This window comes from Oncorhynchus mykiss, chromosome 21 (genome assembly GCF_013265735.2).
Source record: "Oncorhynchus mykiss isolate Arlee chromosome 21, USDA_OmykA_1.1, whole genome shotgun sequence".
NCBI lineage: Eukaryota > Metazoa > Chordata > Actinopteri > Salmoniformes > Salmonidae > Oncorhynchus > Oncorhynchus mykiss.
In genome coordinates this window covers 11379561-11406585 of record NC_048585.1, presented here as the reverse complement: position 1 = coordinate 11406585, position 27025 = coordinate 11379561, and the positions used below count along the sequence as shown (strand labels likewise).

General features: G+C 45.0%; 2 protein-coding genes and 1 pseudogene across 5 annotated transcripts; all 3 read left to right on the top strand.

Moving 5' to 3' along the window:
* Positions 1 to 1256: 1256 nt before the first annotated feature.
* On the top strand, positions 1257 to 21546 carry LOC110490863 (CD82 antigen-like). Of its 2 annotated transcripts, XM_036956878.1 has the most exons (9): positions 1257 to 1505; positions 1671 to 1749; positions 1897 to 2009; positions 4603 to 4677; positions 5949 to 6053; positions 6151 to 6327; positions 7029 to 7112; positions 7301 to 7577; positions 21135 to 21546. In XM_036956878.1, exons 1-8 carry the CDS (start codon positions 1440 to 1442, stop codon positions 7571 to 7573), a joined length of 972 nt encoding a protein of 323 aa, XP_036812773.1. In that variant the 5' UTR covers positions 1257 to 1439; the 3' UTR covers positions 7574 to 7577; positions 21135 to 21546. The 2 variants fall into 2 exon arrangements, with proteins under 2 accessions (XP_036812773.1, XP_036812772.1); XM_036956877.1 differs by lacking the exon at positions 21135 to 21546 and having other exon boundaries at positions 1260 to 1505; positions 7301 to 8800.
* Positions 8896 to 13554, top strand: LOC118942878 (thymidine phosphorylase-like). Of its 3 annotated transcripts, none has more exons than XM_036956873.1 (11): positions 8896 to 9087; positions 9457 to 9541; positions 9821 to 10087; positions 10406 to 10608; positions 10737 to 10835; positions 11069 to 11198; positions 11283 to 11401; positions 11626 to 11788; positions 11992 to 12219; positions 12526 to 12666; positions 12768 to 13554. In XM_036956873.1, the coding sequence occupies exons 3-11, from the start codon at positions 9949 to 9951 to the stop codon at positions 12905 to 12907; spliced, it is 1362 nt and encodes a 453-aa protein (XP_036812768.1). In that variant the 5' UTR covers positions 8896 to 9087; positions 9457 to 9541; positions 9821 to 9948; the 3' UTR covers positions 12908 to 13554. The 3 variants fall into 3 exon arrangements, with proteins under 3 accessions (XP_036812768.1, XP_036812770.1, XP_036812769.1); XM_036956875.1 differs by having other exon boundaries at positions 9851 to 10087; positions 12768 to 13374; XM_036956874.1 differs by having other exon boundaries at positions 9832 to 10087; positions 12768 to 13374.
* A 1670-nt stretch (positions 21547 to 23216) lies between the features above and the next one.
* LOC118942879 lies at positions 23217 to 26987 on the top strand (annotated as a pseudogene).
* The last annotated feature ends 38 nt before the right edge of the window (positions 26988 to 27025 follow it).

The following is a 27025-nucleotide window of genomic DNA, read 5'->3' as shown; positions in this document are numbered from 1 at the left end:
AGCCAGGTGAGGAACACTGCAGTGATGTTTTACAGTAAGCCAGGTGAGGAACACTGCAGTGATGTTTTACAGTAAGCCCGGTGAGGAACACTGCAGCGATGTTTTACAGTAAGCCAGGTGAGGAACACTGCAGTGATGTTTTACAGTAAGCCCGGTGAGGAACACTGCAGTGATGTTTTACAGTAAGCCCGGTGAGGAACACTGCAGTGATGTTTTACAGTAAGCCAGGTGAGGAACACTGCAGTGATGTTTTACTGTAGTTTTTTTCTTTTTTTTGTAGCTAATTATTTTTGCTTTGATTCAAAGAAACCTGACTGATTTTATTGTATTTCATCAATACATGTCATATTGTGTCCAATGATTCCACTGTGTCTGTAGTATTCTCTCTACTAGTCCTTTTACAGTGATGTATTTACGTGTAGGACCATAATGAAACATGTATCACATATTTTGTACTACAATATTTAATGATTGTACGAACAACTACACATTGAAACTATCCGTATCTTGTGTGTGGGCGATCTAAATGAATGTTCCTATGGTATTTCATGATAAATGAGTTATTTGAACCAATGATTCTGCAAGTGCAAGGTTTCTTTAAAGATATGAATGCACAATGCAATGTTTTGAACATTGGACAGCCTGTGTTACAAGTGATGACCGTTTTGAGTTTTGTGTCTAGAGTTTTGAAAAATGACCACAAGGTTCCGAAATTAGTGCCAAAGGGATTGTAAAAAACTGTAATTGTGTCTCTCAAACAGTGGAGGCTGCTGAGGGGAGGACGGCTCATAATAATAATATAATAATGCAGTGAACAGAAGAGGATTACATGTGTTTGATACCATTCCATTAGTGTGAGCCGTCCTCCCCTCAGCAGCCTCCACTGCTCTCAAACATCAGTTTATTGTTCTGTAACAAACGCCCAAACAGCATGCTGACTTTGTGTGTCAAGAAATGTAGGTTATCCCTACCATGGTAGACCCAGGATTCAAACCCATGCCATAACAATAATGTTGTCTCATAGGCTACTAGGACATAGGATCCAGGACCACAGCACTTCAAGTATCAGGAAGGTAAGTAGGTAGATAGGTGTGTGTGTGTGTGTGTGTGTGTGTGTGTGTGTGTGTGTGTGTGTGTGTGTGTGTGTGTGTGTGTGTGTGTGTGTGTGTGTGTGTGTGTGTGTGTGTGTGTGTGTGTGTGTGCGTGCGTGTGTGTGTGATACCTTCATGCGTGGGAGTAGTTAATTATTAAGAACAACGAGGAGCTGGACTCTGTTCCCAAGGTGATGGAACCAGGAAATGGCACCTACCAAATAAAGCATTACCTTAACAGTAGTCAGGCAGACAGGGAGGTGAGAGAAAAATAGTTTGTCTGCCATTGCTGTTGCCTGTCGCCGTGTCAGTGAGAAGTAACCACAGATAAAATATCAGGAAGACATCATGAAGGTGGACGACAAGTTTCAAATTCTCAAATTCTTCGCAGCAGTTTTCAACTCTGTTTTCTTGGTAAGAACAAAAAAAGAATCTAGAATTCAACCTAACCCTAATCTTAACCAGCTAGCATTCCTCATCTGAATCTTCTAAAAACGACCCAGAGATGTCGCCTCTCGACATGGGGGTTTCATGTACTACATATGAAGTGACATGCAGCATTCTGAATCCTCTACACAGATTCTGGGGCTCTGTATCTTTGGATGTGCGGTGTGGATCTTGTTTGACAAAGACAATTTCATTGCTGTTCTCAGCTCTGGTAAGTTATACTGGACAGAGAATTGCCTTTTGTCACATTTCAGAGTTTCTATATTAACTCAAATGTTATGAGAGAGACAAGGGTGTGATTGTTCCTCCGAAAACGCACCTGCATTTTTGTTGTGTGTGTGCGTGCGTGCGTGTGTAGTTGAGGTGAAGACTGTAGCTGGGGGACTGTTCATAATTGGTCTAGTGGTGGTTGGTGTCACTATCCTGGGGTGTATGGGAGCCCAACTGGAGAACAGGTGCTTCCTACTACTGGTGAGTGGTCATGTTACGGTCATCTCACACACAAACAAACACAAACACACACACACGCAAACACACACAAACACACACACACACACACACACACACACACACACACACACACACTAGTGATGCGTGGGTTGACTCATAACATGTAGTCCGCACAGTTATATCCAGGGTGGGTGGGTTTAGGGTCATTAAATATTGTGTGGATGAAGGGCGGGTTGGTGGCGGGGTTGAATATAGAGAAAACTATGCATAAAAAAAATCCATAAATGTATCATTATTGTGCAGTTCATGTCTATCAGTAAATAAATGTACAAGAGAAGAAAGGGAACTGTACAAGGTATTTTCTATATTTGCAGGTTATTAAGGTCGGGTGTAGGCCTCAGATTTTCACTTTATCCCATACAGTGGGGCAAAAAAGTATTTAGTCAGCCACCAATTGTGCAAGTTCTCCCACTTTAAAGGATGAGAGGCCTGTAATTTTCATCATAGGTACACTTCAACTATGACAAACAAAATGAGAAAAGAAATCCAGAAAATCACATTGTAGGATTTTTAATGAATTTATTTGCAAATTATGGTGGAAAATAAGTATTTGGTCACCTACAAACAAGCAAAATTTCTGGCTTTGTCACACCATGACCTTAATATTCTTTGTTTTTCCTTGTTATTTTGGTTAGGTCAGGGTGTGACATGGGTGATGTATGTGTGTGTTTTTGTCTTGTCTAGGGGTTTTTGTATGTTTATGGGGCTGTTTCCCTTCTAGGTAATTTGTATGTCTATAGTTGCCTAGATTAGTTCTCAATTAGAGGCAGCTGTCTATTGTTGTCTCTGATTGGGAATCAAATTTAGGCAGCCATATTCTGTGGGTACTTTGTGGGTGGTTGTTTCCTGTCTTTGTGTTCTCTGCACCAGATAGGACTGTTTCGGTTTTGCCACGTTTGTTGTTTTGTATTTGTATAGTGTCCACCTTTATTCTTCTTTTATTAAAACATGTTGAGCACGAACTACGCTGCGTAGTGGTCCAATCCCTGCTACACCTTCAGACGAAGAGGAGGAAATCAGCCGTGACAGGCTCTCACAGACCTGGAACTTCTTCTTTAAGAGGCTCCTCTGTCCTCCACTCGTTACCTGTATTAATGGCACCTGTTTGAACTTGTTATCAGTATAAAAGACACCTGTCCACAACCTCAAACAGTCACACTCCAAACTCCACTATGGCCAAGACCAAAGAGCTGTCAAAGGACACCAGAAACAAAATTGTAGACCTGCACCAGGCTGGGAAGACTGAATCTGCAATAGGTAAGCAGCTTGGTTTGAAGAAATCAACTGTGGGAGCAATTATTAGGACATGGAAGACATACAAGACCACTGATAATCTCCCTTGATCTGGGGCTCCACGCAAGATCTCACCCCGTGGGGTCAAAATGATCACAAGAACGGTGAGCAAAAATCCCAGAACCACACGGGGGGACCTAGTGAATGACCTGCAGAGAGCTGGGACCAAAGTAACAAAGCCTACCATCAGTAAAACACTACGCCGCCAGGGACTCAAATCCTGCAGTGACAGACATGTCCCCCTGCTTAAGCCAGAAGATTGGGAGAATGTCATATGGTCAGATGAAACCAAAATATAACTTTTTGGTAAAAACTCAACTCGTCGTGTTTGGAGGACAAAGAATGCTGAGTTGCATCCAAAGAACACCATACCATACCTACTGTGAAGCATGGGGGTGGAAACATCATGCTTTGGGTCTGTTTTTCTGCAAAGGGACCAGGACGACTGATCCGTGTAAAGGAAAAGAAGGAATGGGGCCATGTATCATGAGATTTTGAGTGAAAGCATCCTTCCATCAGCAAGGGCATTGAAGATGAAACGTGGCTGGGTCTTTCAGCATGACAATGATCCCAAACACACCGCCCGGGCAACGAAGGAGTGGCTTCGTAAGAAGCATTTCAAGGTCCTGGAGTGACCAAGCCAGTCTCCAGATCTCAACCCCATAGAAAATCTTTGGAGGGAGTTGAAAGTCCGTGTTGCCCAGCAACAGCCCCAAAACATCCCTGCTCTAGAGGAGATCTGCATGGAGGAATGGGCCAAAATACCACCAACCGTGTGTGAAAACCTTGTGAAGACTTACAGAAAACGTTTGACCTCTGTCATTGCCAACAAAGGGTATATAACAAAGTATTGAGATAAACTTTTGTTATTGACCAAATACTTATTTTCCACCATAATTTGCAAATAAATTCATTAAAAATCCTACAATGTGATTTTCTGGATTTTTTTTCTTCTCATTTCGTCTGTCATAGTTGAAGTGTACCTATGATGAAAATTACAGGCCTCTCTCATCTTTTTAAGTGGCAGAACTTGCACAATTGGTGGCTGACTAAATACTGTTTTGCCCCACTGTATAGTATAACCTTTGAAATGTGATGTTTTTGGACAAACGTATGATTCTGGTGTGAGAGCTTGTTGGAACAAACAGCTGACCCGCGCATCACACACACACACACACACACACACGTCATCTTTAAGCTCCTAGTGTAGTGTTTGTGGTGACCTAACTGGTTTTAGTCAACTCTCTGTCTTTCCTCTCAGTACATGGGCTTCCTGATCTGCATCGTCCTTGGTCAGCTGTTTGTCATCTTCATCATTTTGTTAAATCATGGAAAGGTATGTCCAGGACCAAGCATTAAGCATCTCAGAGAAAATGGGCTGTATTAACATGTTGTTGCATAGTACTATGATAACTGCTGTGTTTCTACACAGAGACAGACAGACAGACAGACAGACAGACAGTACTATGATAACTGCTTTGTTTCTACACAGAGACAGACAGACAGACAGACAGTACTATGATAACTGCTTTGTTTCTACACAGAGACAGACAGACAGTACTATGATAACTGCTTTGTTTCTACACAGAGACAGACAGACAGTACTATGATAACTGCTGTGTTTCTACACAGAGACAGACAGACAGACAGACAGACAGACAGACAGTACTATGATAACTGCTTTGTTTCTACACAGAGACAGACAGACAGTACTATGATAACTGCTTTGTTTCTCCACAGAGACAGACAGACAGTACTATGATAACTGCTTTGTTTCTACACAGAGACAGACAGACAGTACTATGATAACTGCTTTGTTTCTCCACAGAGACAGACAGACAGTACTATGATAACTGCTTTGTTTCTACACAGAGACAGACAGACAGTACTATGATAACTGCTGTGTTTCTACACAGAGACAGACAGACAGACAGACAGTACTATGATAACTGCTTTGTTTCTACACAGAGACAGACAGACAGTACTATGATAACTGCTTTGTTTCTCCACAGAGACAGACAGACAGTACTATGATAACTGCTTTGTTTCTACACAGAGACAGACAGACAGTACTATGATAACTGCTGTGTTTCTACACAGAGACAGACAGACAGACAGACAGACAGTACTATGATAACTGCTTTGTTTCTACACAGAGACAGACAGACAGACAGACAGTACTATGATAACTGCTGTGTTTCTACACAGAGACAGACAGACAGTACTATGATAAATGCTTTGTTTCTACACAGAGACAGACAGACAGACATACAGACAGACAGACAGTACTATGATAACTGCTTTGTTTCTACACAGAGACAGACAGACAGACAGACAGTACTATGATAAATGCTTTGTTTCTACACAGAGACAGACAGACAGACAGACAGTACTATGATAAATGCTGTGTTTCTACACAGAGACAGACAGACAGACAGACAGTACTATGATAAATGCTGTGTTTCTACACAGAGACAGACAGACAGTACTATGATAACTGCTTTGTTTCTACACAGAGACAGACAGACAGTACTATGATAACTGCTGTGTTTCTACACAGAGACAGACAGACAGACAGACAGACAGACATGTGTTTTGCGCTGACAGATCACATCTAAGATGAACATAGAAGTGGATAAGATCATCACTGAATATGGAACAAACCCTGACAATCAACGACATTGGAAGCTTCTGGATAATGTACAGCGCTATGTATGTATGACAGCAGTTGTGAAACATGGTCCACATCAAAAGCGAAGATGAGGCGAGACCGAACTGACCAGTTGTGTGTGTGTGTGTGTGTGTGTAGGGGCACTGCTGTGGTATGCAGAGTCCTAATGACTGGCAGAGCAACATGTTCATTAAGAACAACAGTCTGATAGAGGTGTATCCCTGTTCCTGTTTCAACACCACGGACTGTCCTGCCATCTCAGGATTCAGCACACTGCTGTTTGGAAATGGAAGTGAAACACAGATCCATCCACAGGTACAGTCTCGCCCTCTCTCTCTCTCTCTCTCTCTCTATATATATATATATCTCTTACTCTCTTGCCCTCTCTCGCCCTCTCTCTCTCTCTCTCTCAGTACTCTCTTCTCCCCCCCTCTCTCTATCTCTCTCTCTCTCTCTCTCTCTCTCTATCTCTCTCCCTCTCTCTCTCTCTCTCTCTCTCTCTCTCTCTCTCTCTGTCTGTATGTCTGTCTGTCTCTCACTCTCTCTCTCCCTCTCTCTCTCTCTCTCTCTCTCCCTCTCTCTCTCTCTCTCTTCTCCCCCCCTCTCTCTATCTCTCTCCCTCTCTCTCTCTCTCTCTCTCTCTCTCTCTCTCTCTCTGTCTGTATGTCTGTCTGTCTCTCACTCTCTCTCTCCCTCTCTCACTCTCTCTCTCTCTCTCTATATATATATATATATATCTCTTACTCTCTCGCACTCTCTCGCTCACTCTCTCTCTCTATCTCTCGCACTCTCTCTATCTATCTCTCTCTCTCTCTCTCTCTATCTATCTATCTATCTCTCTCTCTCTCTCTCTCTCTCTCTCTCGCACTCTCTCTCTCTCTCTCTCGCACTCTCTCTCTCTCTCTCGCACTCTCTCTCTCGCACTCTCTCTCTCTCTCTCTCACTCTCTCTCTCACATGCACTCTCACTCCTCCCATCTGTATTGACATGTTCAAGTGTGTGTGTTTTGTTTACAGAGATGTGTAGACATAATCACCAACTGGTTGAAGGAGAACACTTTGACAATAGTGGGAATGGAAGTGGGCCTGCTAATCAGTCAGGTAACACACAGACGCATGCACACACTCGTACACACGTACACACACAGACACACAGACACAGCCACATGCACAAAGACACACACACACACACACACTACTCAGCTGTTCACATTTGTCTGAATCGACAGGTTTTGTAGTTTGTTGTTGTTGTTGTTGTTGATGTTAAACAGGTTGTTTTCTTGTGACAGGTCCTCCAGTTTATTGTGGCTGTGTATCTGTACCAGACTGTTGGTCAGAAAGTCAAGCTGAGAAATGTTAGTCAACTGATTCTCTCTGAGGAACATTGTGAACCAAACCCTGACTACCTTGATGACCCTGACTACCCTGACCAAAACCGTACCTATCCTGAACCAAACCAGGCCTACGCACATACAAACCTTGCCTACCCTGAAGAAATCCTTGCCTACCCTGATGACCAACACCCGGCCTACTCCGGACCAAACCATTCCTACCACCGCTAACCAGGACCAGAGTGTTTCTGTATGACTGAAGACACTTTGGGCGCTAACATTGAATTGCTCAGTGGAGGCTGGTGAGAGGAGATATAGGAGGATAGGCTCATTGTAATGGCTGGAAAGGAATGATTGGAACGGAGTCAAACGTGTTTTCCATGTGTTTGATACCATTCCATCAATTCCATTCCAGCCATAACAATGAGCCCGTCCTCCTGTAGCTCCTCCCACCAGCCGCCACTGGAATTGCTCAAATTCTAAAAGCTCAGTTCAGCGCTTTCAGCCACACAGGCCTTCTATTAAAGATGGTTTTCTGCTGACAATGAGAACAATCTTTTTCCATTGTTTTCCATAGTTTTTTACTGTTTATGGCTTAATGATCCGATCAGCCCTAACTGGTCAGCCTCACCTTGTGTGAATAGTTGTGTACAGTACTGGTCAACCTCACCTTGTGTGAATAGTTGTGTACTGTACTGGTCAACCTCACCTTGTGTGAATAGTTGTGTACAGTACTGGTCAGCCTCACCTTGTGTGAATAGTTGTGTACAGTACTGGTCAGCCTCACCTTGTATGAATAGTTGTGTACAGTACTGGTCAACCTCACCTTGTGTGAATAGTTGTGTACAGTACTGGTCAACCTCACCTTGTGTGAATAGTTGTGTACAGTACTGGTCAACCTCACCTTGTGTGAATAGTTGTGTACTGTACTGGTCAGCCTGAACAGTTACTTGGAAATGTAGACATAAAGAAAGGAACCACCATTTTGAAACTGCAAGCCGACTCCACCGTTGACTAATACAAACAACTTTTGAACCCCTTTTTATTTCACAAGACAGTTGTTATGTCTGCAGACGAACAGCGCTAAGAGCGCCGCCTCGAGGTGTTTCAGTGAGTTTCACAGTGCCATCATTGACTGATGCCTGACATTGGTGATAAGTGATTGACTGTCTGTAAATTACACATTCAAATCTTCAAAATGGGATTTCTTGATTCTTCAAAATGGCACCCTCTTCTGGTTATCTTGAGTGACACAGGTGGGTTTTATACATACAGAGTAGCATTCTGTTTGTGAGATGTGGCGTAAGTGATGTTATGGGTATAGGCCTATGAAATGCTTTGATTAAGCTCCATTATGTGTCTTTCATATTTGAGTGAAACCATATCTATTAAGGCATTAGGGAAGACAGGTCAGATGTTAGGTTGGGACTAGTGAGGGTACAGGTAGAGGAAGACAGGTGAGGGTAAGGGTAAGGGGAGGGGTGAGGGTAAGAAGAAGGGTGAGGGTATTAGGATGAGGGGATGTGGTAGGGTCAGATTTATTTAGGTCAAAATGACTGTTTCCCCTTCTGATTCGTGATGGGTTGTGACTACTGTCGTAGTTAATGACTAACTGACCCGCTCCACCACTCACACCCATTGGTCACTAGTCCTTCCATACAGACAGACAGAGAGGGGTATTTGACCGGTGTGTGTTCTCAAGGTTGGAAGACATGACAGTGTTCAGGAGCAGCGTTCCGGTACAGGTAGGAAACTCTTAATAAAAACCTTAATAGACACAGAAAAGAAGAGGAGGAAGGGAAGCTCTGCTGAGGTACACAATAGTAGACTTGGTAGACAGAAGATGCTCTTTGGTAAAAGGGATAAATTGGTCATCAAAAAGAAAGGAGAACCAAGGTACTCTTCATACAATTAATTGCAATGTCTTTATTTGTATGGCTTTGTTTCCATTGAGAAATCCATGATATGGGTAGTTGACTCAAAGAGAGAGAAAGACAGTAGTTGAACAGTTTTGAACAAATTAATTTCTTCCAAAATGAAGTAGAAGCAAGAGAGACAGAGAAAGAGAGAGAGATGATTAAGCATTTTTTTCACTTTCATTATCGTTTATCTAGTAAATTCAGCTGACTAGTTCAGCCAACAGAAACGCCCTGCTCAAACAGACTTTCCAAGACAACACTAGAACTCTTCTAAGTCAAGGTAAGATTATTTTAGATAATATGGTAACAAAGATGTAGGTTGTTTGTAGAGGTTTGGCTTGGAAATGTGTTTTTGCCTGGTCACATGTGTTGTACATTGAAGTCCACAAGCAAAGGGAGAGAAGGAACGCAACGTGGCAGTTATGAGAGTGAACTGTATTTACGCTGATCAGGGGTGTATTCATTCCGCCGATTCTGTTGAAACATACACACACACACAATAGTTTAGTGATTTAAAACAATCCCTTGTGTATTTTCCTTTCCTACTTGTCACATGCAGCTGTGTGTCAGTCCGCTGTGTGTCAGTCAGCTGTGTTTCAGTCCGCTGTGTGTCAGTCCGCTGTGTGTCAGTCCATTGTGTGTCAGTCAGCTGTGTTTCAGTCCATTGTGTGTCAGTGAGCTGCAGGGATGGCGCACCATGAGCAGAGCACAGCCACTTTCCCAGAACACATCCGTAAGAAACGGAACGGTGAACAGCTGAGCGCTGGGGAGATCCGAGACTTCGTACAGGGTGTCAAGGACAAGACCATCCAAGAGAGCCAGATTGGTACACACACACACACACACACACACACACACACACACACACACACACACACACACACACACACACCATCCAGCGACGTGCAGGTAGGTCACAGAGTCACAGTGGGTGGGATGCCAGATAAGGCAAGTTATTATAGGTCTGCAGAGAAGAAGACCCCCACACACTTTAGACTGAGTATCAATAGTCGAGCTCAGGCCAAAACCTGCACTCTACTCTACAGTTGAAATTCTGATCTGATGTGTGTGTGTGTGTGTGTGTGTGTGTGCGTGTCTGCGTCTGTGCGTGTGTGTGTGTGTGTGTGTGTGTGTGTGTGTATAGGAGCCATGCTGATGGCAATCTGGCTGAAGGGAATGGTAGCAGAGGAGACACTCGCACTGACGAAGGAGATGATGATGTCAGGGGAAGTGATGTCATGGCCGGCAGAGTGGGAGGGGCTAATGGTGGATAAACACTCGACAGGTGGAGTGGGGGACAAGATCAGCCTGGTGCTGGCTCCTGCTCTGGCTGCCTGCGGCTGCAAGGTACCTGCCTGGATCCACCTGTGTGTGTGTGTGTGTGTGTGTGTGTGTGTGTGTGTGTGTGTGTGTGTGTGTGTGTGTGTGTGTGTGTGTGTGTGTGTGTGTCTGACTATCAGAAGCTGTGTCCATAGGTACCCATGATAAGTGGCAGAGGTCTGGCACACACAGGCGGCACGCTCGACAAACTGGAGTCCATCCCTGGCTTTAATGTCTATCAGTCAGTACAACAGGTACTCTCTCTCCCTCTATCTCTCTCTCTCTCCCTCTCTCCCTCTCCCTCTCTCTCTCTCCCTCTCCCTCTCCCTCTCTCTCTCTCTCTCTCTCGCTCTCGCTCTCGCTCTCTCTCTCTCTCTCTCTCTCTCCCTCTCCCTCTCCCTCTCCCTCTCCCTCTCCCTCTCCCTCTCTCTCTCTCTCTCTCTCATTTACAAGTTATTAACATGTGTTATTGTGGCACCATCCTCAGCTGCATCGAATCCTGGAGGAGGTTGGCTGTTGCATTGTAGGACAGACAGATAACCTGGTGCCTGCTGACAAGGTCATGTACGCTCTGAGAGACGTTACGTCTACAGTCGACAGCCTCCCACTCATCACAGGTCTGCCAACAACAACAACAGCAAACTGGACAACCTTTCAAAGTAGAGAAATGAACATGTGAATAGTGTGTGTGTTCTCTCCAGGCTCTATCATCTCTAAGAAGGGTGCTGAGTCTCTGAGTGCCTTGGTTCTGGATGTGAAGTTTGGGAATGCAGCTCTCTACAAAGACCTGGGCAGTGCCAAGTCACTGGCCCAGTCCATGGTAACCCTAACACTGACACCTGACCTTTACCCCATTCTTGTTTTAATGTCTGGAGGGCCATGTTTTCACTCCTGCATTGTACTTGATTGATCAAATAAGGTTGTTGATTTAGTTAGGAACTCAACTGGTTGTCAAGTCTGGAATAGAAAGGACATAACACAAAGCCGACACCTGACCCTTACCATGACCCCTGACCCTTACCTTGACCCCATTCTCTCCTGCAGGTGACAGTTGGGAACAGTTTGGGGATCCGTACGGGGGCGGTGCTTAGTCGTATGAACTGTCCAATTGGTCGCTGTGTGGGGAACACTCTGGAAGTGATGGAGTCCCTGGAGTGTCTAAAGGGGAGGGGCCCAGACGACATACTGGAGCTGGTCACAAGTCTGGGTGAGGAATACACACACACACACACAAACACACACACTCAGTGAATTGGTTCCTTTGGACCAAAACCAAGCAGACCAAGACCTAGTTAGAATGTCAGTTCTGCTCGGGCTTAGCTACAGTCTCGACACAGAAGCTGTGGACGTTCACTACCTTCAAATTCAAGTCAATATTCTGTGTGTGTGTGTGTGTGTGTGTGTGTGTAGGTGGGCTGCTGTTGTGGATGATTGGCCGTGCAGGGAGCCTGGATGAGGGTAAAAAGGTGATCTCTACAACCCTGCAGAATGGTGCAGCCCTGGAAAAGTTCCAGAACATGATGATTGGTCAGGGAGTAGCCAGTCAGATCGCTGCATCACTCTGTTCAACCAACGCAGACTACTACAGCATCCTGAGACGGGCACACTACCAAACAGAACTGGAGACACAGGGCCACGGTAACACACACAGGCACAGATTAACAAATGCAAATGCGCGCACGCACACACACACACACACACACACACACACACACACACACACACACACACACACACACACACACACACACACACACACACACACACACACATACAAACACACACACACACACACACACACACACACACACACACACACACACACACACACACACACACACACACACACACACACACACACACACACACACACACACACACACACACACACACACACACACACACACGCATACACTGCATGACTTTGTCTTTTGGTGTCTGCAGGGACAGTGCTGGACATAGACGGCATGGTCATTGCTCAGGTGCTGCACAGGTTGGGGGCGGGACGTTCGAAGGCCGGAGACCCTGTCAATCACAGCGTGGGGGCGGAGCTTCTGGTGTCTTTGGGACAGAAGGTGGAGAAAGGTGAGAACTCTCTAACCCTGTGTGTGTGTGTGTGTTAGCGTGTGAAGGGTGTAGGGTCGGTGTCACCCTGATCTGACTCAACCTTTGCCCTCTGACCCCAGGGCAGCCATGGCTGCGTGTCCACTACGAGACTCCGGCGCTGAGTGCAGAGCAGAGACTCAGTCTACAAGGGGCGCTGACACTGGGGCCCGTCGACCAGCTACACACACAGCCACTAGTGGCAGAAATCATACTGCCATAGTGACACAAATCTACTCTATGTTAAAGCTTGATTTGGAGATGACCTGCCTTTGGGAATCTCAGTGTTTTATTTTTAAAGAATGTATAGTTCAGAACTAAAGCCTCTGTGTCCTGCTCTTCACTCTCAAAGTCCTCTCTGATTCACCCACATAAAGTCATAAGATTCTGTGGAGACTGAATAGATGTTTACCGTTTCCAGGAACTGTGTGAAGGCAATTTCTGTTAAACCTTACTAATGTTTGTGTACTAAAATATCCTTCTTTAAGCCTCGGCATTGGGCTTGAGATGGTTAAAGAAATCAATATAAGATATAAAAGTGTGTGCACATTAATAGAGACATGTTGTAACTGTTCTGGGTGTGTAGAATGACCCCAGGATGTCTGGGAGCTCAGCCAATACTTGACAGGAACTGACTGGTTCCTCTTAAGTTAACTGGAGACAGAGTAAAGGTTTTATCCTGCACACCAATGATTGAACTATTGTTCTGTCTGGAGCCTGTTTCGGGGCAAAATATTCATATTTTGTGTGTGTGTGTGTGTGTGTGACCAGTACGACCATACATCATCTGGGCAGACAGTCAAAGGCGCTAGCTTGCCCAACTTGGGGGAACCGTTAAGCTACTCAAATCAAATAAAAGTTTATTTGTCACGTGCGTGGAATACAACAGTTGAATACAGTGAAATGCTTACATACAGGCTCTAACCAATAGTGCAAAAAAGGTATTAGGTGAACAATAGGTAAGTAAAGAATTAAAAACAACAGTAAAAAGACACTGAAAAATAACAGTAGTGAGGCTATATACAGTAGAGGGGCTCTATACAGTAGAGGGGCTCTATACAGTAGAGGGGCTCTATACAGTAGCGAGGCTTTATACAGTAGAGAGGCTCTATACAGTAGAGAGGCTCTATACAGTAGAGAGGCTCTATACAGTAGTGAGGCTATATACAGTAGCGAGGCTTTATACAGTAGAGAGGCTCTATACAGTAGAGAGGCTCTATACAGTAGCGAGGCTATATACAGTAGCGAGGCTATATACAATAGAGAGGCTATATACAGTAGCGAGGCTATATACAGTAGCGAGGCTACATACAGACACCGGTTAATCGGGCTGATGGAGGTTGTTTGTACATTTAGATATGGTTAAAGTGACGCTGCATATATGATGAACAGAGAGTAGCAGTAGCGTATGACTGGTGTGGCTGGGTCTTTGACAATTTTTAGGGCCATCCTCTGACACCGCCTGGTCAGGATGCTCTCGATGTTGCAGCTGTAGAACCTTTTGAGGATCTCAGGACCCATGCCAAATGTTTTTAGTTTCCTGAGGGGGAATAGGCTTTGTCGTGCCCTCTTCACGATTGTCTTGGTGTGTTTGGACCGTTCTAGTTTGTTGTTGATGTGGACACCAAGGAAATTGAAGCTCTCAACCTGCTCCACTACAGCCCCGTCGATGAAAATGGGGGCATGCTCGGTCCTCTTTTTCCTGTAGTCCACAATCATCTCCTTAGTCTTGGTTACTTTGAGGTATAGGTTGTTATTCTGGCACCACCCGGCCAGATGACGGTGTTGGAGTTGTGCCTGGGCATGCAGTCGTGGGTGAACAGGGAGTACAGGAGGGGACTGAGCACGCACCCCTGGGGGGCTCCAGGGCTGAGGATCAGCGTGGCAGATGTGTTGCTATCTACCCTCATCACCTGGGGGTGGCTTGTCAGGAAGTCCAGGATCCACTTGCAGAGAGAGGTGTTTAGTACCTGGATCCTTAACTTAGTGATGAGCTTTGAGGGTACTATGGTGTTGAACGCTGAACTGCAGTCAATGAATAGCATTCTCACATAGGTGTTCCTTTTGTTCAGGTGGGAAAGGGCTGTATGGAGTGCAATAGAGATTGTATCATCTGTGGATCTGTTTGGGCGGTATGCAAATTGGAGTGCGTCTAGGGTTTCTGGGATAATAGTGTTGATGTGAGCCATTACCAGCCTTTCAAAGCACTTCATGGCTACGGACGTGAGTGCTACGGGTCTGTGTTCATTTAGACAGGTTGCCTTTGTGTTCTTGGGCACAGGAAACATGGTGGTCTGCTTGAAACATGTTTGTATTACAGTCTCAATCAGGGACTTTTTGAAAATGTCAGTGAAGACCCCTGCCAGTTGGTCAGCACATGCCAGGAGCACACGTCCTGGTAATCCGTATGGCCCCGCAGCCTTGTGAATGCTAACGTGTTTAAAGGACTTACTCACACTCCTTCCGTGGCCTCCGACTGCTCTTAAACGCTAGTAAAACCAAATGCATGCTTTTCAACCGATCGCTGCCTGCACCCGCATGCCCGCCTAGCATCACCACCCTGGATGGTTCCGACCTACAATATGTGGACATCTATAAGTACCTAGGTGTCTGGCTAGACTGCAAACTTTCCTTCCAGACTCATATCAAACATCTCCAATCGAAAATCAAATCAAGAGTCGGCTTTCTATTCCGCAACAAAGCCTCCTTCACTCACGCCGCCAAGCTTACCCTAGTAAAACTGACTATCCTACCGATCCTCGACTTCGGCGATGTCATCTACAAAATGGCCTCCAACACTCTACTCAGCAAACTGGATGCAGTCTATCACAGTGCCATCCGTTTTGTCACTAAAGCACCTTATACCACCCACCACTGCGACTTGTATGCTCTAGTCGGCTGGCCCTCGCTACATATTCGTCGCCAGACCCACTGGCTCCAGGTCATCTACAAGTCCATGCTAGGTAAAGCTCCGCCTTATCTCAGCTCACTGGTCACGATGGCAACACCCATCCGTAGCACGCGCTCCAGCAGGTGTATCTCACTGATCATCCCTAAAGCCAACACCTCATTTGGCCGCCTTTCGTTCCAGTACTCTGCTGCCTGTGACTGGAACGAATTGCAAAAATCGCTGAAGTTGGAGACTTTTATCTCCCTCACCAACTTCAAACATCAGCTATCTGAGCAGCTAACCGATCGCTGCAGCTGTACATAGTCTATTGGTAAATAGCCCACCCATTTTCACCTACCTCATCCCCATACTGTTTTTATTTATTTATTTACTTTTCTGCTCTTTTGCACACCAATATCTCTACCTGTACATGACCATCTGATCATTTATCACTCCAGTGTTAATCTGCAAAATTGTAATTATTCGCCTACCTCATGCCTTTTGCACACATTGTATATAGACTCCCCCTTTGTTTTCTACTGTGTTATTGACTTGTTAATTGTTTACTCCATGTGTAACTCTGTGTTGTCTGCTCATACTGCTACGCTTTATCTTGGCCAGGTCGCAGTTGCAAATGAGAACTTGTTCTCAACTAGCCTACCTGGTTAAATAAAGGTGAAATAAAATAAAACGTTGGCTACGGAGAGCGTGATCACACAGTCGTCGGGAACAGCTGATGCTCTCATGCATGCCTCAGTGTTGCTTGCCTCGAAGCGAGCATAGAAGTGATTTAGCTCGTCTGGTAGGCTCGTGTCACAGGGCAGCTCGCGGCCGTGCTTCCCTTTGTAGTCTGTAATAGTTTGCAAGCCCTGCCACATAAGACGAGCGTCGGAGCCGGTGTTGTATGATTCAATCTTAGCTCTGTATTGACGCTTTGCCTGTTTGATGGTTCGTCGCAGGGCATAGCAGGATTTCTTATAAGCTTCCGGGTTAGAGTCCCGCACCTTGAAAGCGGCAGCTCTACCCTTTAGCTTAGTGCGAATGTTGCCTATGATCCTAGGCTTCTGGTTGGGGTATGTACGTACAGTCACTGTGGGGACGACGTCCACGATTCACTTATTGATAAAGCCAGTGACTGATGTGGTGTACTCCTCAATGCCATCGGAAGAATCCCAGAACATATTACAGTCTGTGATAGCAAAAGAGTCTTGTAGTTTAGCATCTGATTCATCTGACCACTTTTTTATAGACCGAGTCACTGGTGCTTCCTGCTTTAATTTTTGCTTGTAAGCAGGAATCAGGAAGATAGAGTTGTGGTCGGAAGTATGTCAGGCGTGACTTCCTGACTGTTATCCAGAAACACACACAGTAAGCCAAGACAAATGCTGATCGACAGCTGACTGTGTTATATCAGTTTCACTGACAGTTTCATTCGTGTGTGTAGGGATTTTCCTTTTTTGGTTTGTCTCATCATGAACTCAACAGATTTTTCCAAAACAACAACGATACTGCTTTCCACATTGCTTCTAAATATGAATACACATGTCCACACATCTCTATTATCATATAAATATAAGAACAAAATGTTTGGCCAGTATGGCCCTAACAACCTGGTAACTTTAATATTATGAAAACATTTGGTGACAGAAAGAAAGGAAACATTACAGAAAGGAGATATTACTGCACTGTTGGAGCTGCAACACAAGCATTTCACTACTCACTCACATACATCTGATAAATATGTGTACGTGACCAATAAAATGTAGTTTGATTTGTAAAGGATATCATAAAGGCTCAATGTAGGCTACATCTCAATCCATAGAAAAATGTTTAGCAAATGTATTGAAAATTAAATACAGAAATCAAATTTGCATAAGTATTTACACCCCTGAGTCTATACTTGTAGAAGCACCTTTGGCAGCGATTACAGATTTGCTTTCTCTTGGGTTTGTTTGTATCAGCTTTACACACTGGATTTTTTTTTCTCTCATTCTTCCTTTTCTCACGCTCTGTTCTGTTCTCAAGCTCTGTTAAATTAGATGGGGAGCAGCGAAAAACAGCAATCTTCAAGTCCTTCAATCCACAGATTTTCAATGGGTTCAAGTCTGGGCTTTGGCTGGGCCACTCAAGGACTTTCACATTCTTGTTCTTTAGTCATTCCAGTATTGCTTTGGCTGTATGTTTGGGGTCATTGTTCTGTTGGAACGTGAGTCTTTGCCTCAGTCTAAAGTTGTTTGCACTCTGATGCAGGTCATCATCAAGGATTTGCCTGTATTTGGATCCATTCATTGTTTCTCTGTCCTTGCCAGTCTCCCAGTCCATGCCGCTGAAAAGTATCCCCAAAGCATGATGCTGCCAACATGCTTCACTGTAGGGATGGTGTTAGACGGGTGATGAGCTGTGCCTGGTTTTCTCAACATGGTCTCAGAGCATATCGTATTATTTTGTGCGTATATAAACCAAAACACTCCATTTACTGTGGTATGGTATCTTCTTTTGTGGATGTCCATTATCCATTTTGTTTGATATGTTATGAATTACAATTCATAATACAATATGTTTCGAATTTGTTAAATGTATGACATGTCACGAATTACAATTTGTTGTTGCTAACAGCTAGGTGTCTAACGCTAACTAGCTCTAGGGGTTAAGGTTAGGGGAAGGGTTAGCGAACTTGATAAGTAGTTCCAACGTAGCTAAACATTTGTTTCAATGTTGCTAATTAGCTAAAATGCTAACGTTTTCCGTGATGAGATTCAAACACTCAACCTTGGGGTTGCTAGAAGTTTGTGTTATACACCCACATCCACCCCGACTAATCACCCTACTATTGTTTTTGCCTTAAGAAACTTAACCATTATAGAGGAAATTATTGAATTAACTACCATGTGTTTTAATTGAACATACTATGCTGTTTTTACTTGGATATTTATCCAGTGTTATATTTTAGTATAGGCTTGTCTTGTGTGACTTAGTCATGGGTCTGGGCGTACAGATAAGAGCCGTTTGGGTGCAACTGCAGTATGTGAGATCCTGTTTAACAATCTACAGGAACTTTGATGTGTGAAAACTGTAAGGTAAATATTACGTATTTACCTGCTTTGTTGAATATTGATTGTTGAATTATATGCTTAACAATAGTAAGAGATTTTCATAACTACAAATGCTGTGCTTCTGTAAAGGGATGGTTCCCCTCTAGCTCCCTGCAGCTGGTCTGTGGGTATAGTCAAGGACATGGTGTGAGCCGAGATCGAGAGAGCCTGAGAAAGAGAACAAACCCCTATTTGTTTCTAATCATCTACGCCTCTGAGAAACTAAGCCAGGGTACAGGGAAACAACACCCGGTGAACATAACCACAACATGAACCCAAGGTAGCTTATGATGCCCCGAATCTGCATGGGAGGGGTGGAACCAGCCATGACTAAGCATTTTTAGGTCTGCTATATAGGACCTCTGTTTTTTCTGTACCGTTGAGCTCTCTGCCTTACACTCAAGAGTGTGAGGTCGACCAGCTTCATTATTGCAATTCTTATTAAATAAAGATGATCGTTTGAAGAAATTACAAAGTCTCTCTCACTTGGTTAGAATGTCCTGCTAAACATTCTGGTAACACACAGACACACACACTGCCACATGAACACAGACAAAAACACATTATTCAGCTGTTCACATTTGTCTTGATCGACAGGTTTTCAAGTTTGTTGTTGTTGTTGATGTTAAACATGTCCTCCAGTTATATTGGCTGAGTATCTACAGTGGGGCAAAACATTATTTAGTCAGCCACCAATTGTGCAAGTTCTCCCACTTACAAAGATGAGAGAGGCCTGTAATTTTCATCATAGGTACACTTCAACTATGACAGACAAAATGAGAAAAAAAATCCAGAAAATCACATTGTAGGATTTTTAATTAATTTATTTGCAAATTATGGTGGAAAATAAGTATTTGGCCACCTACAAACAAGCAAGATTTCTGGCTCTCACAGACCTGTAACTTCTTCTTTAAGAGGCTCCTCTGTCCTCCACTCGTTACCTATATTAATGGCACCTGTTTGAACTTGTTATCAGTATAAAATACACCTGTCCACAACCTCAAACAGTCACACTCCAAACTCCACTATGGCCAAGACCAAAGAGCTGGCAAAGGACACCAGAAACAAAATTGTAGACCTGCACCAGGCTGGGAAGACTGAATCTGCAATAGGTAAGCAGCTTGGTTTGAAGAAATCAACTGTGGGAGCAATTATTAGGAAATGGAAGACATACAAGACCACTGATAATCTCCCTTGATCTGGGGCTCCACGCAAGATCTCACCCTGTGGGGTCAAAATGATCACAAGAACGGTGAGAAAAAATCCCAGAACCACACGGGGGGACCTAGTGAATGACCTGCAGAGAGCTGGGACCAAAGTAACAAAGCCTACCATCAGTAACACACTACGCCGCCAGGGACTCAAATCCTGCAGTGCCAGACGTGTCCCCCTGCTTAAGCCAGTACATGTCCAGGTCCATCTGAAGTTTGCTAGAGAGCATTTGGATTATCCAGAAGAAGAGAAGGGAGAATCCAGAAGGGAGAATGTCATATGGTCAGATTAAACCAAAATATAACTTTTTGGTAAAAACTCAACTCGTCGTGTTAGGAGGACAAAGAATGCTGAGTTGCATCCAAAGAACACCCTACCTACTGTGAAGCATGGGGATGGAAACATCATGCTTTGGGGCCGTTTTTCTGCAAAGGGACCAGGACGACTGATCCGTGTAAAGGAAAGAATGAATGGGGCCATGTATCATGAGATTTTGAGTGAAAACCTACTTCCATCAGCAAGGGCATTGAAGATTAAACGTGGCTGGGTCTTTCAGCATGACAATGATCCCAAACACACCGCCCGGGCAACGAAGGAGTGGCTTCGTAAGAAGCATTTCAAGGTCCTGGAGTGGCCTAGCCAGTCTCCAGATCTCAACCCCATAGAAAATCTTTGGAGGGAGTTGAAAGTCCGTGTTGCCCAGCAACAGCCCCATAACATCACTGCTCTAGAGGAGATCTGCATGGAGGAATGGGCCAAAATAGCAGCAACAGTGTGTGAAAACCTTGTGAAGACTTACAGAAAACGTTTGACCTCTGTCATTGCCAACAAAGGGTATATAACAAAGTATTGAGATAAACTTTTGTTATTGATCAAAATTATTGACTAAAAATCCTACAATGTGATTTTCTGGATTTTTTTTCTCATTTTGTCTATCATAGTTGAAGTGTACCTATGATGAAAATTACAGGCCTCTCTCATCTTTTTAAGTGGGAGAACTTGCACAATTGGTGGCTGACTAAATACTTTTTTGCCCCACTGTATACCAGCCTGTTGGTCAGAAAGCCAAGCTGAGAAATGGTAGTCATCTGATTTTGCTCTGAGTACCATTGTGAAACCCTGACCCTGACTACCCTGAACCAAACCAGGCCTATGCACATACAAACCTCGCCTACCCCGTACAAATCATTGCCTTCCTGAACCAAGACAAGCCTACTCTGATGACCAACACCAGGCCGACTACCACCGCTAACCAGGACCAGAGTGTTTCTGTATGACTGAAGACACTTTGGGCGCTAACATTGAATTGCTCAGTGGAGGCTGGTGGGAGGAGATATAGGAGGATAGGCTCATTGTAATGACTGGAATGGAATAATTGGAACAGAGTCAAACGTGGTTTCCATATGTTTGATACCATTCCATCAATTCCATTCCAGCCATTACAATGAGCCCGTCCTCCTGTAGCTCCTCCCACCAGCCGCCACTGGAATTGCTCAAATTCTAAAAGCTCAGTTCAGTGCTTTCAGAGGAAGACAGGTACAGACCAGGGTCAGGGAGTGTTCAGGTAGGTGAAGACAGGTACAGACCAGGGTCAGATGTAAGGATCAGGGAGGGTTCAGGTAGAGGAAGACAGGTACAGACCAGGGTCAGGGAGGGTTCAGGGAGGGTTCAGGTAGAGGAAGACAGGTAAAGATTCATGATAATGGATAGAGTTAATATACTGGATTATAGGTTTGATGTGAGGGGGTGAGGGTAAAGGGAGGGGGTTCGGGTAAAGGGAGGGGTTGAGGGTAAGGGGATGGGGTGAGGGTAAGGGGAGGGGGTGAGGGTTAGGGGATGGAGTGAGGGTAAGGGGAGGGGGTGAGGGTAAGGGGAGGGGGTGAGGGTGAGGGTATAAGGAGGGGTTGAGGGTAAGGGGATGGGGTGAGGGTAAAGGGAGGGAGGGGGGTGAGGGTCAGGGGATGGGGTGAGGGTAAGGGGAGGGGTGAGGGTAAAGGAATGTGGTGAGGGTGAGGGTATTGGGATGATGCGAAATGGTAGGGTCAGATGTTTTTACGTCAAAATGACTGTTTCCCCTTCTGATTCGTGATGGGTTGTGACTACTGTCGTAGTTAATGACTAACTGACCCGCTCCACCACTCACACCCATTGGTCACTAGTCCTTCCATACAGACAGACAGAGAGGGGTATTTGACCGGTGTGTGTTCTCAAGGTTGGAAGACATGACAGTGGTCAGGAGCAGCGTTCCGGTACAGGTAGGAAACTCTTAATAAAAACCTTAACAGACACAGAAAAGAAGAGGAGGAAGGGAAGCTCTGCTGAGGTACACAATAGTAGACTTGGTAGACAGAAGATGCTCTTTGGTAAAAGGGGTAAATTGGTCATCAAAAAGAAAGGAGGACCAAGGTACTCTTCATACAATTAATTACAATGTCTTTATTTGTATGGCATGTTCAATGGAAACAAAGTTTAAAAACTCAGATGCATTTCGGCTGCATGGCCTTCCTCAGAGAGTACAAAGAAATGATAATACAATGTTCTCTTTTCAACATATTTTTCCAATCAGCCCTGATTTGAAGAGGGAGTGGTTACAGCATTCATTGGACAACACCCAGTAAGCAATACAATACACATTAAAAAGTGAAATACTGTAGATATGCTACCAACAAATTTAACTCAAAGCTAGAAGCATCAGAATGCCTAGAAAGGTAGTTCTAAGCTTAAATATGACTGGGCAAAGTGCCAAGAATAGGAGAGCCATCTTTTTCCATAGTACATTAGAACAGTGCAAACGTGGACAATAACGGTCCAGACATAGATGAGGGCAATAGTGCAACATGTCCACTAGATGGCAGCAAATGGACCAATCACAACCCGACAGGAAAGGGGAGAAACCCATGACATGGGTTGTTGACTCAGAGAGAGAAAGACAATAGTTGAACAGTTTTGAACAAATGAATTCCTTCCAAAATGAAGTAGAAGCAAGAGAGAAATAGAGCAAGAGAGAGAGATTATTATTGTTATTATTATTATATATTTTTTCAGTTTCATTTTTCTGGCAAGTTCAGCTGACTAGTTCAGCCAACAGAAACGCCCTGGTCAAACAGACTTTCCAAGACAACACTAGAACTCTTCTAAGTCAAGGTAAGATTTTGGTATTACTCATTTATTGCCACTGGGGCCCACTTGTGTAACTATTAACTGACTGTTACACTGACGTTACTACTTGATTGTAGCAGGTTTACTAACGAGTTAGTTCTATTAACTATGCTGACGATGTATGCCGTTATTTTAGATAATATGGTAACAAAGATGTAGGTTGTTTGTAGAGGTTTGGCTTGGAAATGTTTTTTTGCCTGGTCACATGTGTTGTACATTGAAGTCCACAAGCAAAGGGAGAGAAGGAACGCAACGTGGCAGTTATGAGAGTGAACTGTATTTACGCTGATCAGGGGTGTATTCATTCCGCCGATTCTGTTGAAACATACACACACAATAGTTTAGTGATTTAAAACAATCCCTTGTGTATTTTCCTCTCCTACTTGTCACATGCAGCTGTGTGTCAGTCCGCTGTGTGCCAGTCCGCTGTGTGCCAGTCCGCTGTGTGTCAGTCCGCTGTGTGTCAGTCCGCTGTGTGTCAGTCCGCTGTGTGTCAGTCAGCTGTGTGTCAGTCCGCTGTGTGTCAGTGAGCTGCAGGGATGGCGCACCACGAGCAGAGCAAAGCCACTTTCCCCGAACACATTCGCAAGAAACGGAACGGTGAACAGCTGAGCGCTGGGGAGATCCGAGACTTCGTACAGGGTGTCAAGGACAAGACCATCCAAGAGAGCCAGATTGGTACATACACACACACACACACACACACACAATCCAGCAACGTGCAGGTAGGTCACAGAGTCACAGTGGGTGGGATGCCAGATAAGGCAAGTTATTATAGGTCTGCAGAGAAGAAGACCCCCACACACTTTAGACTGAGTATCAATAGTCAAGCTCAGGCCAAAACCTGCACTCTACTCTACAGTTGAAATTCTGATCTGATGTGTGTATGTGTGTGTGCGCGTGTGTGTGCGTGCGTGTGTGTGTGTGTGTGTCTGCATGTGTGTGTGTGTGTGTGTGTGTGTTTGCTTGTGTGTGTGTGTGTGTGTGTATAGGAGCCATGCTGATGGCAATCTGGCTGAAGGGAATGGTAGCAGAGGAGACTCTCGCACTGACGAAGGAGATGATGATGTCAGGGGAAGTGATGTCATGGCCGGCAGAGTGGGAGGGGCTAATGGTGGATAAACACTCGACAGGTGGAGTGGGGGACAAGATCAGCCTGGTGCTGGCTCCTGCTCTGGCTGCCTGCGGCTGCAAGGTACCTGCCTGGATCCACCTGTGTGTGTGTGTGTGTGTGTGTGTGTGTGTGTGTGTGTGTGTGTGTGTGTGTGTGTGTGTGTGTGTGTGTGTGTGTGTGTGTGTGTGTGTGTGTGTGTCTGACTATCAGAAGCTGTGTCCATAGGTACCCATGATAAGTGGCAGAGGTCTGGCACACACAGGCGGCACGCTCGACAAACTGGAGTCCATCCCTGGCTTTAACGTCTATCAGTCAGTACAACAGGTACTCTCTCTCCCTCTCTCTCTCTCTCTCTCTCTCTCTCTCTCTCTCTCTCTCTCTCTCTCTCATTTACAAGTTATTAACATGTGATATTGTGGCACCATCCTCAGCTGCATCGAATCCTGGAGGAGGTTGGCTGTTGCATTGTAGGACAGACAGATAACCTGGTGCCTGCTGACAAGGTCATGTACGCTCTGAGAGACGTTACGTCTACAGTCGACAGCCTCCCACTCATCACAGGTCTGCCAACAACAACAACAGCAAACTGGACAACCTTTCAAAGTAGAGAAATGAACATGTGAATAGTGTGTGTGTTCTCTCCAGGCTCTATCATCTCTAAGAAGGGTGCTGAGTCTCTGAGTGCCTTGGTTCTGGATGTGAAGTTTGGGAATGCAGCTCTCTACAAAGACCTGGGCAGTGCCAAGTCACTGGCCCAGTCCATGGTAACCCTAACACTGACACCTGACCTTTACCCCATTCTTGTTTGAATGTCTGGAGGGCCATGTTTTCACTCCTGCCTTGTACTTGATTGATCAAATAAGGTTGTTGATTTAGTTAGGAACTCAACTGGTTGTCAAGTCTGGAATAGAAAGGACATAACACAAAGCAGACCCCTGACCCTTACCTTGACCCCATTCTCTCCTACAGGTGACAGTAGGGAACAGTTTGGGGATCCGTACGGGGGCGGTGCTTAGTCGTATGAACTGTCCTATTGGTCGCTGTGTGGGGAACACTCTGGAAGTGATGGAGTCCCTGGAGTGTCTAAAGGGGAGGGGCCCAGACGACATACTGGAGCTGGTCACAAGTCTGGGTGAGGAATACACACACACACACACACAAACACACACACTCAATGAATTGGTTCCTTTGGACCAAAACCAAGCAGACCAAGACCTAGTTAGAATGTCAGTTCTGCTCGGGCTTAGCTACAGTCTAGACACAGAAGCTGTGGACGTTCATTACCTTCAAATTCAAGTCAATATTCTGTGTGTGTGTGTGTGTGTGTGTGTGTAGGTGGGCTGCTGTTGTGGATGATTGGTCGTGCAGGGAGCCTGGATGAGGGTAAAAAGGTGATCTCTACAACCCTGCAGAATGGTGCAGCCCTGGAAAAGTTCCAGAACATGATGATTGGTCAGGGAGTAGCCAGTCAGATCGCTGCATCACTCTGTTCAACCAATGCAGACTACTACAGCATCCTGAGACGGGCACACTACCAGACAGAACTGGAGACACAGGGCCACGGTAACACACACAGGCACAGATTAACAAAAGCAAATGCGCGCACACACGCACACACATACACACACACATACACACACACACACACACACACACACACATACACACACACACACACACACACACACACACACACACACACACACACACACACACACACACACACACACACACACACACACACACACACACACACACACACACACACACACACACACACACACACACACGCATACACTGCATGACTGTCTTTTGGTGTCTGCAGGGACAGTGCTGGACATAGACGGCATGGTCATTGCTCAGGTGCTGCACAGGTTGGGGACGTTCGAAGGCCGGAGACCCTGTCAATCACAGCGTGGGGGCGGAGCTTCTGGTGTCTTTGGGACAGAAGATGGAGAAAGGTGAGAACTCTCTAACCCTGTGTGTGTGTGTGTGTTAGCGTGTAAAGGGTGTAGGGTCGGTGTCACCCTGATCTGACTCAACCTTTGCCCTCTGACCCCAGGGCAGCCATGGCTGCGTGTCCACTACGAGACTCCGGCGCTGAGTGCAGAGCAGAGACTCAGTCTACAAGGGGCGCTGACACTGGGGCCCGTCGACCAGCTACACACACAGCCACTAGTGGCAGAAATCATACTGCCATAGTGACACAAATCTACTCTATGTTAAAGCTTGATTTGGAGATGACCTGCCTTTGGGAATCTCAGTGTTTTATTTTTAAAGAATGTATAGTTCAGAACTAAAGCCTCTGTCTCCTGCTCTTCACTCTCAAAGTCCTCTCTGATTCACCCATATAAAGTCATCAGATTCTGTGGAGACTGAATAGATGTTTACCGTTTCCAGGAACTGTGTGAAGGCAATTTCTGTTAAACCTTACTAATGTTTGTGTACTTTAAGCCTCGGCATTGGGCTTGAGATGGTTAAAGAAATCAATATAAGATATAAAAGTGTGTGCACATTAATAGAGACATGTTGTAACTGTTCTGGGTGTGTAGAATGACCCCAGGATGTCTGGGAGCTCAGCCAATACTTGACAGGAACTGACTGGTTCCTCTTAAGTTAACTGGAGACAGAGTAAAGGTTTTATCCTGCACACCAATGATTGAACTATTGTTCTGTCTGGAGCCTGTTTCGGGGCAAAATATTCATATTTTGTGTGTGTGTGTGTGTGTGTGACCAGTACGACCATACATCATCTGGGCAGACAGTCAAAGGCGCTAGCTTGCCCAACTTGGGGGAACCGTTAAGCTACTCAAATCAAATAAAAGTTTATTTGTCACGTGCGTGGAATACAACAGTTGAATACAGTGAAATGCT

What these genes read in the sequence shown, in the direction of transcription:
- LOC118942878 (XM_036956873.1), top strand. Translation starts at nt 9,949, where the DNA reads ATGGCGCACCATGAGCAGAGCACAGCCACTTTCCCAGAACACATCCGT. An exon ending in TCTATCAGTCAGTACAACAG is followed by an intron (nt 10,836 to 11,068) that starts GTACTCTCTCTC and finishes CACCATCCTCAG; the next exon opens with CTGCATCGAATCCTGGAGGA. An exon ending in AGTCACTGGCCCAGTCCATG is followed by an intron (nt 11,402 to 11,625) that starts GTAACCCTAACA and finishes TCTCTCCTGCAG; the next exon opens with GTGACAGTTGGGAACAGTTT.
- LOC110490863 (XM_036956878.1), top strand. Translation starts at nt 1,440, where the DNA reads ATGAAGGTGGACGACAAGTTTCAAATTCTCAAATTCTTCGCAGCAGTT. An exon ending in TGGATAATGTACAGCGCTAT is followed by an intron (nt 6,054 to 6,150) that starts GTATGTATGACA and finishes GTGTGTGTGTAG; the next exon opens with GGGCACTGCTGTGGTATGCA. An exon ending in TGGGCCTGCTAATCAGTCAG is followed by an intron (nt 7,113 to 7,300) that starts GTAACACACAGA and finishes TTCTTGTGACAG; the next exon opens with GTCCTCCAGTTTATTGTGGC.